Below are 11,953 nucleotides of genomic sequence, written 5' to 3'. Positions count from 1 at the left end.
TTTCTTTAGTTAACGCCATCATGGTGTCAAAACAAGTTTTTAAGTGGAAAAGTCACCGTTGATGTCGCTACTGCTTTTTTCTTTACACAAGATTTTTATGAAATTTTGTTAGAGCATGTTCATCTGTTCTCTGTGCTTGAAGCACAGAGAACAGACATTCAAGTCCGGTTCTGAAACTGTGTAAGGAATATAACGGCCATTTGAAATCGGCAACACAAGTGGCAATAGCGTGGTGCTGCAATCGGTTGATTTTCCATACTAATTTAATTCACCACTTGAAATGTTTCAATTCACCACTGACTGTGGCAATATGGTGTTTGGCGGCGTTAGTGATGGCATCGTGTATTGGTTTGCAACCTTACTCAAGTGAAGATTCAAATCCTTACACAACTTTCCGAATGAAATTTGGTCTAGCCTGGATGTCTGTTCTCTGTGCTTGAAGGTTCCAGTAGTCTGTATTAGCTCTGCCTTAAATCCTACGAGAGATTCTTAAAGAATTCTGAGAGACATTCTTCTTAAATCCTAGAATTTCCTTAGAATCGTGAAATGAATTTCTCCAAAATCATGAGATGTATTTTCTCAGAATCTGAGAAACCATACCCCGGAATAATAAAAGAACTGTCCCTGGATCTTTGAATACTCTAGAAATCTAAGAGAGACTCTTCGAAATTTCTGAGAGAAGTTACCTCAGAAGTCAGAATTGTTTGTGAGATTTTCCCTGGATTCTGAGAGCGATTTTGTTAAAATACCTAAATGATTACTGAAGATTCCTGACAATAATCCTGTAAGGTGACCTCCACAAATTCCAACAGGAAATCTTCCAGTATCCTGAGAGAAATTCTCCCAAAATCATGATAAAGATTACCTTTGAACCCTGGGATGTAATCCTGGGAGGAATTCCTCCGGCATCCAAAATTGCCGCTTGCTTGAGTTTACTCCAGATTTCATATGATGCTAGTATTGGTAGTCTTCTATTCTTAAGGCGACACGACAGCTGGTCTATGTGAAAGTGAGGAAAGACGTAATGGTGCAATGTACAGTATCGAACAATAAACATGCACCAAAGCCGTTTTCCCATACAAACTTGTCAATTTTAGATTGCCATATCTCAGTTATTTCTCAACCGATTGTCTTCATTTATCTGTGACGAACTACATAACATGTAAATTCTCGAAAACTATTGAAAAGGTTCAGGGATAACTATATTGATACAAAAGCTACAGATAGATTGAATTTTGACAATAAAAATGCACCAAGATGAAAAAATTGATAGAAAAAAATAGTTACGTCATAACATTATGGTGACTTCGGCAAATATATTTCTTGCGTAATGACTAATAAATTTGCTGAAGAGACCAACATAATTTGACTTCAGCATTTTTTGGTATTGATTTTATGGTTTTGGTGCATTTTTTTTGTCAAAATTCAACCTATCTGTAACTTTTGTATCAATAGTTATCTCCGAACTGTTTCAATAGTTTTTAAGAATTGACATGTTTTGTAGTTCGTCACAAAAAAATGAAAACAATCGGTTGAGAAATAACTGGGATATAGCAATTTAAAGTTGACTAGTTTGTATGGGAAAACGGTTTTGCTGCATTTTTAATGTCCGATACTGTACATGTCGAAATATCTGAGAAATGACTATTTGGCAGATGATCACGTTGGTGGATGGTTGCCATTTGGTAGGCGCAAGATGCTAGTCTGTGTGTTAAGATTACTGTGCAGATGATTTGGAGTTACTAGCACAGTTAAGGAAGGCTCGAGCTGCTTTGAAGAGTTTGCCAAATATATGGATATCCCAACTAGAATAGTAAGCGAGTTTTAGTCCGCTAACATTATAGTTGCATTGTTCAATGTCAGTGAAAGGTGGTGTGTATCAGTAGAGATCTCATAGAAGCTGCTTGCCTTCATTGACCAATGACTTCATATATCATGCTTGAAATTCTTTATTTTGGTTCGGAAATCGTTAAGATTTAACCCTTTGGAGCCAGATAGTTTCGCCACTGCTACCGTAACCTCGCTGGCCTCGAATACGTTTGTTATGATCGGTTTCATCACTGGGGTCATATTGACCTGTCCGGATCCAACGGGTTCAGTCAGAAAACAATACATAATGCGCTAATCAGAAGACAGGGTGAATAATTCGGCATAAACAAAACCAGGAAGCCCACGTAACATGTTTTGGTGTTTTATTACTTATTTATTCATAGCTACTGCTAAATACTGTCTATGCGTCAACTCTACCATTATTCAACTAAATCGTTTGACTATCTACGATAAACATGAGCATTTTGTTAGAGTAAGTTTCACGGATTGGTCGGTTCGAGTATCAATCAAAAGTACAAACTTTGCTTCCACGAAGCATTTCCGTGGAGCCTCCGGTAAGGTCGATTTCGTTTTCTGCGTCATAATTGTCTATTGTCAAATCCCACTGTCGGGAATTTTGGAGCCTTGCAACAATCAAAACGAGTACTTTTCCAAAAAGAGGACTATCATTATGGCGGCATCATCGTAGATCCTAAATCTTTTTCTTTGTACGAGTGCATCACGCACTCTTCCACAATCTTTTTTTTTCATCGAGCTTCCATCGGGTTAATAATTTAAATAATAAACTCCTAACTAGTAAATCTGCGCAACTAAAAATACATTTACATCGCGAAGCCCTTGTGGCTCCCCAAGGGTGGGGCCTTACTGACTTTTGTTGGCGTCGGTCTCACTCCGGGCCGTGGTCGAAGCCGTGCTGCTGAGGGTCTTCTTCTTCATCCGGTGCACCATCTTGTTGATCTTTTTGAACTGCTCCTCGGTGTACGGGGCGTCCCGTTTGCTGGAGGATTTCCGATCGGAACTAGACGAAGACGAGCTGCGGCTGGAGCTAGCGGATTTGCTGGAGCTGCTTCCACTGCCACTGGCCGATCTGGTGGCATGCATCCGATGGTGGCCAGAGTTGGACCGGGGCGTGTTGGCGTGGTAGTTGTAGATGGCTGCTTTCGGTTTCTGGGTGATGGCAACGATCGGTTCGGTATTGTAGGGTGATTCGATTTCCGGTTCCGGAGATGAACCATGGCTATGGAGGTCGTTGATCGCTTCCGGGGTCACTGGTTCGATGAAAGCTTTGTTTTCCAAGTACGGAGTTTGTGAGGGATATACAGCTTGGTAGATGTACTGCTGTTGCTGGTGATCGTGCTCTTCTGGTTGTGGGGCATGGTGAGCGGTATGGTACTCGGGTTGTTCTTCGGAGGCCTGCTGGAGCTGGGCCTTGACGGCTTGTGGTTTGTAGACGACCCGAGTGTGCTTGTCGCTGGGATAGTTTTCGACCAGTTTGGGTTCTGGGAGGTATTCCTCGGGTTCCTGGTGTTGTGGTTTGTGCTGAGCATGGTACTGTGCGAAGTTCTGGTATTTGGGAGGAGCTTGGTGATGGTAGTGTTCTTCGTGGTCATCGTGATCTGGAGTAGGAGTAACGAAGTTGACAACGGGTTTTTGATAGACGTATTCTTCTTGCTGTTGTTCAGGGGCAGTTTGAGGCTGTTGGTGTACGTATTGGTACTGAACTTGCTGGTGCTGTTGATGAGCAACGGCTTGAGGCTGATGGTAGGTTTCGTATTCATAGGATTGATGGTCAGGTTCCGGAGAGCTGTGATAAGCGACGTGGGTTGGAGTTGGTGATGGCTTGCGATAGGATGGTTGTGTTGGTCGATTTCTTGGGGACTCATAGTAGTGACCGTGAACAGGTACGAACTTGCCGTGACCAGCATTGTACATTGGGACGTAGACTTCTTCGGTTTGATATGGATCAGGTTGACTGTACTTGGTTGGCTGTGCTTGGTGACCCTGATGTTGGTGACCATGGTGATAATGCTGTTGTGCTTGCAGCTGCTGTTGGTGTTGGTGGTGCTGTTGCTGCTGAACTAGCAACTGTTGTTGCTGTGCAATGACCTGTTGCTGATGATGGTATTCTTGTTCCTGGAATTCTTTATACAGCTGGGCAGCGCGAACTTCTAGATATTGTTGTAGGAGAGCCTGCAGATGTTGAGCATATTTAGCAGGACCAGGAATCTTCAGGACAATCGTGGGAACATCATCATCTGACTGATGCTGATGGTGCTGTTGTTGTTCGTAATATTGTTGTTCGCGTGATGATTGCTGATAGTGACCATCGGGGTAAACCTGGTAGACCTCTTCGATGGGTTTCAACTCATAGCTGTGCGACGGTGTGATCTCCAATTCGGTGACTGTTTCCTCAGTAGAGTGGGTGGCTTTCAAGTGACCGGTATGCTGGGCGTAGGGATATAACATATATTTCTGCTTGGAAAAATGATACCCTCCTTCATGATGGTTGTAATGACCATATCTAAAATGGAACAAAAGAAATTTGTATTATCTACAACCTTAGAATCAGTACCATTAAACTTCAAAACAACAAACCCCAGTTCACCGTCGATGGTCCGCTTACTACTTCTCGTTTCGGAACTGTTGTCTCGCTGGACCTTGATCTTGAGCTTGTTTCCGCCGGCTTCGTTGAACTGCTTGTCCAGTTCCTTGATGAAGTCGATATCCTCTGGCGGCAAGCCGGTGAACTCTTCGACAATGGATTTCGGTGATTTGGTGGGCTTCGCCGAGGAAGCTTTCTTGGTGGGTCGCTTCTCCGGTTTCTTCTCCCGGTCAGCGGCCGATGTTTGCAGGGCCAACACCGCCACTAGCACCGATAACTGAAGCGAAAATAAAAATGGAATTAGTTAATGGACTTATCATCGTCCTGCTGTAATCGCTTTTAAAGAGCTTATCACTAGGTGCCACCTGGTTGAATCCATTAATTCTGATGATGTATAAATGTTGCAATTTTTGGTTGAGACGAACGGAAACAAACGCAATTACACAATTAGCGAAATTGATACCTCTGTACTAGGACCGTCTGAATGTGCGCTGCAAGAAATCCGACGGTAAAAGTTTGTGAATAAGTCATGAGTTTTCTTCTGCTACTGTGGTCCGTGAGGTATGTATGTAGGGTAAAAACACTAGACTTCGCCCCCCTAAAATTCTGCACTAATCTTCGCCACTTCATACATAAAAAATGGAATTTGTATAGAGGGGGCGAAGACTAGAGCAGTGGCGAAGTCTAGTGCTTTTACCCTATTACTATCTGTCTGTAGGCGTATGTTTGTTCACAGTTTGTTTTGATCAGTTGAGGTGGGAAGAGTTAAATTTAATATTCAATGCGTTGCGTTGATTACTAAGGCTTTGAGCACACAGAACAGAGGTTGAGAATATTATAGTATGTTTTCAGAGGAATCAGAATGTCAATTTACGTACGGAAAAAATGTATCATAGTTTACAATCCGGATTTTATACGCAGATTTTTCTGATGTTGTTGTTTAGGAATTATTCGAAGGAGTTTCCTGAGTAACACACCAAGATTTCAGTTACATTTTCGAAGTAATTTTAATAGTTATTTATGTAACGAGTTGCAAAAAGTTGATTTTTTCAGCACGAGTCGTACATTTATCCAACGAGGCTTGCCGAGTTGGATAAATACGAAGAGTGCTGAAAAAATCGAGTTTTGCAACGAGTTCCATACAAAATTTTATGCAATGATTTTTTTCATAATGCAACCCATTTGAGTTGCATAATGTTCATAATGCAACTCAAATGAGTTGCATTATGAACATTATACAACTATTTTTCATTATGCAAATCATTTCAGTTGCATAATGAGTCAGTTCGAAAAAATGGCCATTATGATACCAAAATGAGTTATATAAAATGTATATTATGATACTGAATTGCATAAAAGAAATTTTTACTGATACTTCTTGTACATTTTGAAGCATTCACTCACAAACAAGTACCTTCTCTTTCATCCCTTTCCTTCTCATGTTTGTTTAGGAAAGTAGGTAAATAGTTGTTTATGTAACGAGTTGCAAAAAGTGGATTTTTTCAGCATGAGTCGTCATTGGCGTATCTAGGATTTTCTCCTAGGGGGTGCCTAGGGGGTGCCAGTTTCAGTGGCTTCCAGGTTGCTTTTTTTGTAAAAAGAAATACCGATCCACCCTCAATTTCTTAGTATTATGATACACTGCGTCGCGGGAAAAATGAAATACATGGAATTTGAATCTTCAGTTTGAACTTAACTACTTAACAATCATCGCGACAATACCTGTTTTGTGGATTGAAAACAATCAGGTCCATTAGAACACATTTTCAAAGCAATTATTAGACGTGTAAATCTCGGAAACTATAAAATATCCACAAATTTGCAAAAAACATGTATGCATCGTGCTCTTTGTTTTATTGCATAATAATAACCCTTAGAAAAATAGTATTTTAAGAAAAAAAATATAGAGTTATAAATACTTAAAATTGCAAAATCAGGATACATATTTGCATTTTTGGTTTGGCCACAACATTAATGGCTGAAAATCGTTTTTTAATTAGTTGAATATTACCACGTGGACATGAAAGAACTTTTACAGGAAAATTGTGAGTATGATTCTTAAAACTACTAAATTCGCACTCGGTTATCCTGAGTTCCGTTCTGAAGCTTCACTAACTTCTTATCAATCCAGTTGAAACCCGGAATTTGGTGCGAGCAAATTTCTTTTTTTCTCATCGGGATTCTGATGCTCGCACCAAATTGCGAATTGGTAATATATCTGATGAATGGAATGCTAATTTTTTTTTATTGATATTTGCTTTAAAAAAAATCCAATTACTCTTCAGGCAATTTCTTTTAGTGAAGCCTTTGATAATCCATTCGACAATGACTCTGGGAATATCCTCACATATTTTTTTTGGAAATATCTTCGGCAAGTCATTCTACTTTTTTGGATTTTCGTCCATTTTTGGGACTTTTATTATTTAAGCTATTTGGTATTCCTTCGCCAATTCCTTTGAGAACTCCTTTGGATTTTTTTTTCATAAATCGCTTCTATAATTTTAATGAAAAATTTTCAGACAGTTTCTTCTAGATTTCTTTTTATGTAAGGAATTCCTGCAGCACATGATTTCGGAATATCTTTGGTAATTCCGATGTTACTTGCATTGAACTTTTTTTTTGAGAATTCCATCAACAATTCAATCGGAAATTTGGAAACTTCGATTATTACTTTGGGAACTTCTTTGGTGATTCCTTTGGAAATTGATTCGGCATATTTCTTAGAGATTTCCTCAGGGAATTTATTTGAAAAAAAAATCTTTGGTGATTTTTTTTAAATTTTGTTAAGGTGATTCTACGGCAATCAATTTTGGAGTTCTTTTTCAATTTTCTTTAAAAATTCCTCTGATGCTTTCGGATAATTATTTGAAAATTTTGTACGAAATTTGTTTTGTTTTTGCCTTTCTCGTACACCAAGGTGTACCGAAAGGCTATATGTTCACTCCAAAAACGAAAATTTGATAGAGCCCCCGGAGGGGTCAAGTGTTATATACCAATCGACTCAGCTCGACGAGTTGAGATGATGTCTGTGTGTATGCATGTGTGTGTGTGTGTGTATGTGTGTGTGTGTGTATGTGTACAAAAAGGTCACCTCATTTTTAGATAGTAAATATGAACCGATTTCAACGACCGATGGTTCATTCGACGCGGTATATTGCCCCATTGTTTCCTATTGAAAATGGTTCAGATCGGTCCAGCCGTTCCGGAGTTATGGCCATTTAGGTGTTCCGGACCGGTACCCTAGGAAGGGACCAGATATGAAAATGCAACAAACCCATGCATGCGACCCATCAAACCACCGCATTTTCGATTATCTGATGAACGGGAAGTAGGAAAATGGTCTCAGACTATATCTGAACCGGTAGTGTTTCGGAACCGGTTCCGGGTGTCCCGCCGGAAGTGGCCAAATATAAAAGTGAACATAACCCATGCATGCGACACTTCAAATAGCGGCATTTTCGATAACCAGTTGAATGGTGAGCAGGAAGGTAGTTCCAGACTATATTTGAACCGATAGTTTTCCAGAACCGGTTCCAGGTGTCCCGCCGAAAGTGGCCAACTAAAAAAAGAGAACCAAACCCATGCATGCGACACATCAAACAGCGGCTTTTTCGATAACCTGATGAACGGTAAGCAGGAGAATAGTTTCAGACCATATATGAACCGGTTATGTTCCGGAACCGGTTCCAGGTGTCCCGCTGGAAGTTGCTAATAAAAAAAACAAACCCAGGCATGCGACACATCGAATTGCGGCTTTTGCGATGATGAACGGTAAGCAGGAAAGTAGTTTCAGACTATATTTGAACCGGTAGTGTTTCAGAACCGGTTCCAGGTGTCCCGCCGGAAGTGGCCAACTAAAAAAGTGAACCAAACCCATGCATGCGACACATCAAAGAGCAGCTTTTTCGATAACCAAATGAACGGTAAGCAGTAAAATAGTTTCAGCCCATATCTGAACCGGTTGTGTTCCGGAACCGGTTCCAGGTTTCCCGCCGGAAGTGGCCAATTAAAAAAAATGAACCAAACCCAGGCATGCGACACATCAAAGAGCGGCTTTTTCGATAACCAGATGAACGGTAAGCAGGACTATATCTGAACCGGTTGTGTTCCGGAACCGGTTCCAGGTGTCCCGCTGGAAGTGGCCAATTAAAAAAGTGAACCGAACCCAGACATGCGACACACCAAATAGCGGCTTTATCGATAATCAGATTAACGGTAAGCAGGAAAATAGTTTCAGACCATATCTGAATCGCTAATATAAGAAACTGACGAAGTTGAAGGGGTGAATCCTGCTGAATGCTTCTGATGATGACCGAAGAATAGTAGGTCGAAACGCTTAACGCTAAACAAGCTGTATATCACCGATAATCACCAATCAATCCTCTAAATAACATATCTGAACCGGTTGTGTTCCGGAACCGTTTCCAGATGTCTAGCCGGAAGTGGGCAGTTTAAAAAATGAACCAAACCCATGCATGCGAAATATCAAATCATCAAAAATGTTCGATAACCAGATAAACGGGCAGTAGGAAAATAGTCTTTGACCAAGCTCTGACCACACCTAAGATTACCGGCAGTGTTGCAGAATCAGGATTAGATGCATCGCTGAAATTACAACAAAACAAAATCGATGCAAGCGATACATATGCGTAAAAGAACAAAATTTTGATAAAAATTCAAGCGATCTTGCAAATCACACCATTTTCCTGAGGCGTAATTATACAGTAGGATGAATCAACGTTGTAAGGGAAAAATTTAATTTTATAGCACTTAATTTACTGCGCACAATTTTGATGTAACTGGTTGAGCCATCGCGCTCTGTAACACGGTTGAAATTTGAATGGGTTTTATTATGGGCAATTTTACTTGCTTGCACTTTTTTGTCAAATTTTACATGAATCTTATACTGCCGTTCCACGTCCAATTATCCCATGTTATATGCGAATCCCATATAACATGGGATAATTATGCGTAGAACGGCAGTATAACCAATGATAATAAAGTAAAGGCTAAACTGTGCAGAAAATAAATTGCTGAAATGTCTTGATAATGTTCGGCATCCAGTGCTAGTGAAGGTGGTCAAGCAGTCAACTGAGAGGTTTAATATTTTTTGCAATTTCTCATCGTAAGGGGACGTCCATAAATGACGTAGCTTTTTAGGGGGGAGGGGGGTGTTTGTGATTTTGTGACGAAGTGTGACGATAGGGGGGTAGGGGTTTATGATATGCTACGTAGCTTTCTACTAAGCCTATTAAAAAAAAGTATTTCGTAATTAATAGAATTCTTATTCGTTATCCAGTAAATCAAAAAACAAAAACCCGATTTAATCCACCTATGGTGAACAGAACCCTTCTTACACTTATTAAAATTATTGTTGTATTATTTGTATTTAACATATTTGTTTTGTGTAATTTACCAAAAGTTCTAGAAAATATTGTGGATTTGGCATCTAGTGGATTGGTTTCCTAAATAGCATCATGGACCATGGACTAAACTACCAGAAATGCCAGACACTTCCTAGAGTCTTGTATGGAATGTTTAAAAAATAGCTTACATATTCTGGAATTTTGTATCTTTTATTAACTGCCAAAAGATCTTGAATCGATTAACAAATGGGTAAGAAAATCAGCGAGATACAATATATCTTAATCAGTCAATTAAATTAGCTCCGAAGTACTTGGTATTCATGGTTATGGTGTAAAAACGACAAAAATGATATATCTCTTAAGTTAATCAGTTTTGGCATTAGCTAGTTATTTTGGCTGTCTGGTTCTTCAAAGCTTTCATTTAACATATTGTTAGTTTCCATAAAATTCCTGTGTATTTGTAATTTGTTATTTATAATTTTGTTGAAAACAATAACCTGCTAGTATACACTTTGTATGAGGTCAGCATCATTTATTTAAAAATAGACTGGTCAAAAATAAAAATAAAAAAAGAATTTATTGAAATACTCTTCGTAAGATATCTCAGTAATCAAATGTCGAATCGAAATAAAATTGCAGGGTCTTATACAAGCATATTGTAGCGTTCATTTGGGGCTTAGAGAACCTAAAACGGTTGACAGACGGCTGAGATATTTATTATGATACTTTTGGTCAAAAATCTCAAAAGGTTTAGTTGTATAAATCCGAAGTACTCTTCGAAAGATATCTCTGCAACCAAATGTCCAATCGAAATAAAATTTCTGGGCGATCTACTAGGGTGATGTAGCTTTCATTTGGTGCCAAGGGAATCCAAATCGATTGATAAACGGTCGAAATATTTATTATGATACACTTGGTCAAAAATCTTAAAAAGTTTAGAAGTATAAGTACTCTTCGAGAGATATCTCGGTAACCAAACGTCCAATCGAAAAAAAATTCAATAGCGTTCTACTAGGATGTAGTAGCTTTCATTTGCTTCCAAGAGAACTCAAATCGGTTGACAGACGGCTGAGAAACGTGCGTGACTTTTTTTTGTAACGCACATACACACACACACACACACATACACACATACACACACACACATACACACATACACACACACACATACAGACATTTGCTCAGTTCGTCGAGCTGAGTTCATTGGTATATGAGACTCGGCCCTCCGGGCCTCGGATCGAAAGTCGGTTTTTCGAGCGATATTTATACCCTTCTTATGGGTGTAAGAAGGGTAATAAAAAGAATTTATTGAAAGAATTTATTGAAATACTCTTCGTAAGATATCTCAGTAATCAAATGTCGAATCGAAATAAAATTTCAGGGCCTTATACAAGGCTATTGTAGCTTTCATTTGGTGCTTAGAGAACCCAAATCGGTTGACAGATGGCTGAGATATTTATTATGGTACCCTTGGTCCAAAATCTTTCAAAAAGTTAACCTGTATTACTCCCAAGTACTCTTTGAAAGATATCTCGGTAATCAAATGTCCAATCCTAATGAAATTGTATAGGGTTCTACTAGAATGTTGTAGCTTTCATTTGGTGCCAGGGTAACCGAAATCGGTTGACAGACGGCTAAGATATTTATTATTATACAATTGGTCAAAAATCTCAAAAAGTTTAGTTGTATAAATCCTAAGTACTCTTTGAAAGATATCTCTGTAACCAAATGTCCAATCGCAATAAAATTTTTGGGTGATCTACTAGGATGCTGTAGCTTTCATTTGGTGCCAAGAGAACTTAAATCGATTGACAAACGGCCGAAATATTTATTATGATACACTTGGTCAAAAATCTTAAAAAGTTTAGAAGTATGACTCATAAGTACTCTTCGAGAGATATCTCGGTAACCAAACGTCCAATCGAAAAAAAATTCAATAGCGTTCTACTAGGATGTAGTAGCTTTCATTTGCTTCCAAGAGAACTCAAATCGGTTGACAGACGGCTGAGAAACGTGCGTGACTTTTTTTTGTAACGCACATACACACACACACACATACACACATACACACACACACATACAGACATTTGCTCAGTTCGTCGAGCTGAGTTCATTGGTATATGAGACTCGGCCCTCCGGGCCTCGGATCGAAAGT

General features: G+C 39.3%; 1 protein-coding gene across 1 annotated transcript in view; it reads right to left on the bottom strand.

The window, feature by feature from the left end:
* Positions 1-2,175: 2,175 nt before the first annotated feature.
* Positions 2,176-11,953, bottom strand: part of LOC109400874 (transcription factor SPT20 homolog) — an 84,959-nt gene continuing 75,181 nt past the window's right edge. The window contains exons 2-3 of the mRNA XM_019673359.3: positions 4,426-4,709; positions 2,176-4,351 (exon numbers count right to left, since the gene is read on the bottom strand). Coding sequence (XP_019528904.3) covers positions 2,692-4,351; positions 4,426-4,709 — 1,944 coding nt within the window. The 3' untranslated portion in view covers positions 2,176-2,691. The remainder of the gene's footprint in view (positions 4,352-4,425; positions 4,710-11,953) is intronic.

Source organism: Aedes albopictus, chromosome 3 (genome assembly GCF_035046485.1).
Source record: "Aedes albopictus strain Foshan chromosome 3, AalbF5, whole genome shotgun sequence".
Classification (NCBI taxonomy): Eukaryota; Metazoa; Arthropoda; class Insecta; order Diptera; family Culicidae; genus Aedes; species Aedes albopictus.
Note: the sequence above shows the minus strand (reverse complement) of the source record. Positions and strands in the feature narration are given on the sequence as shown.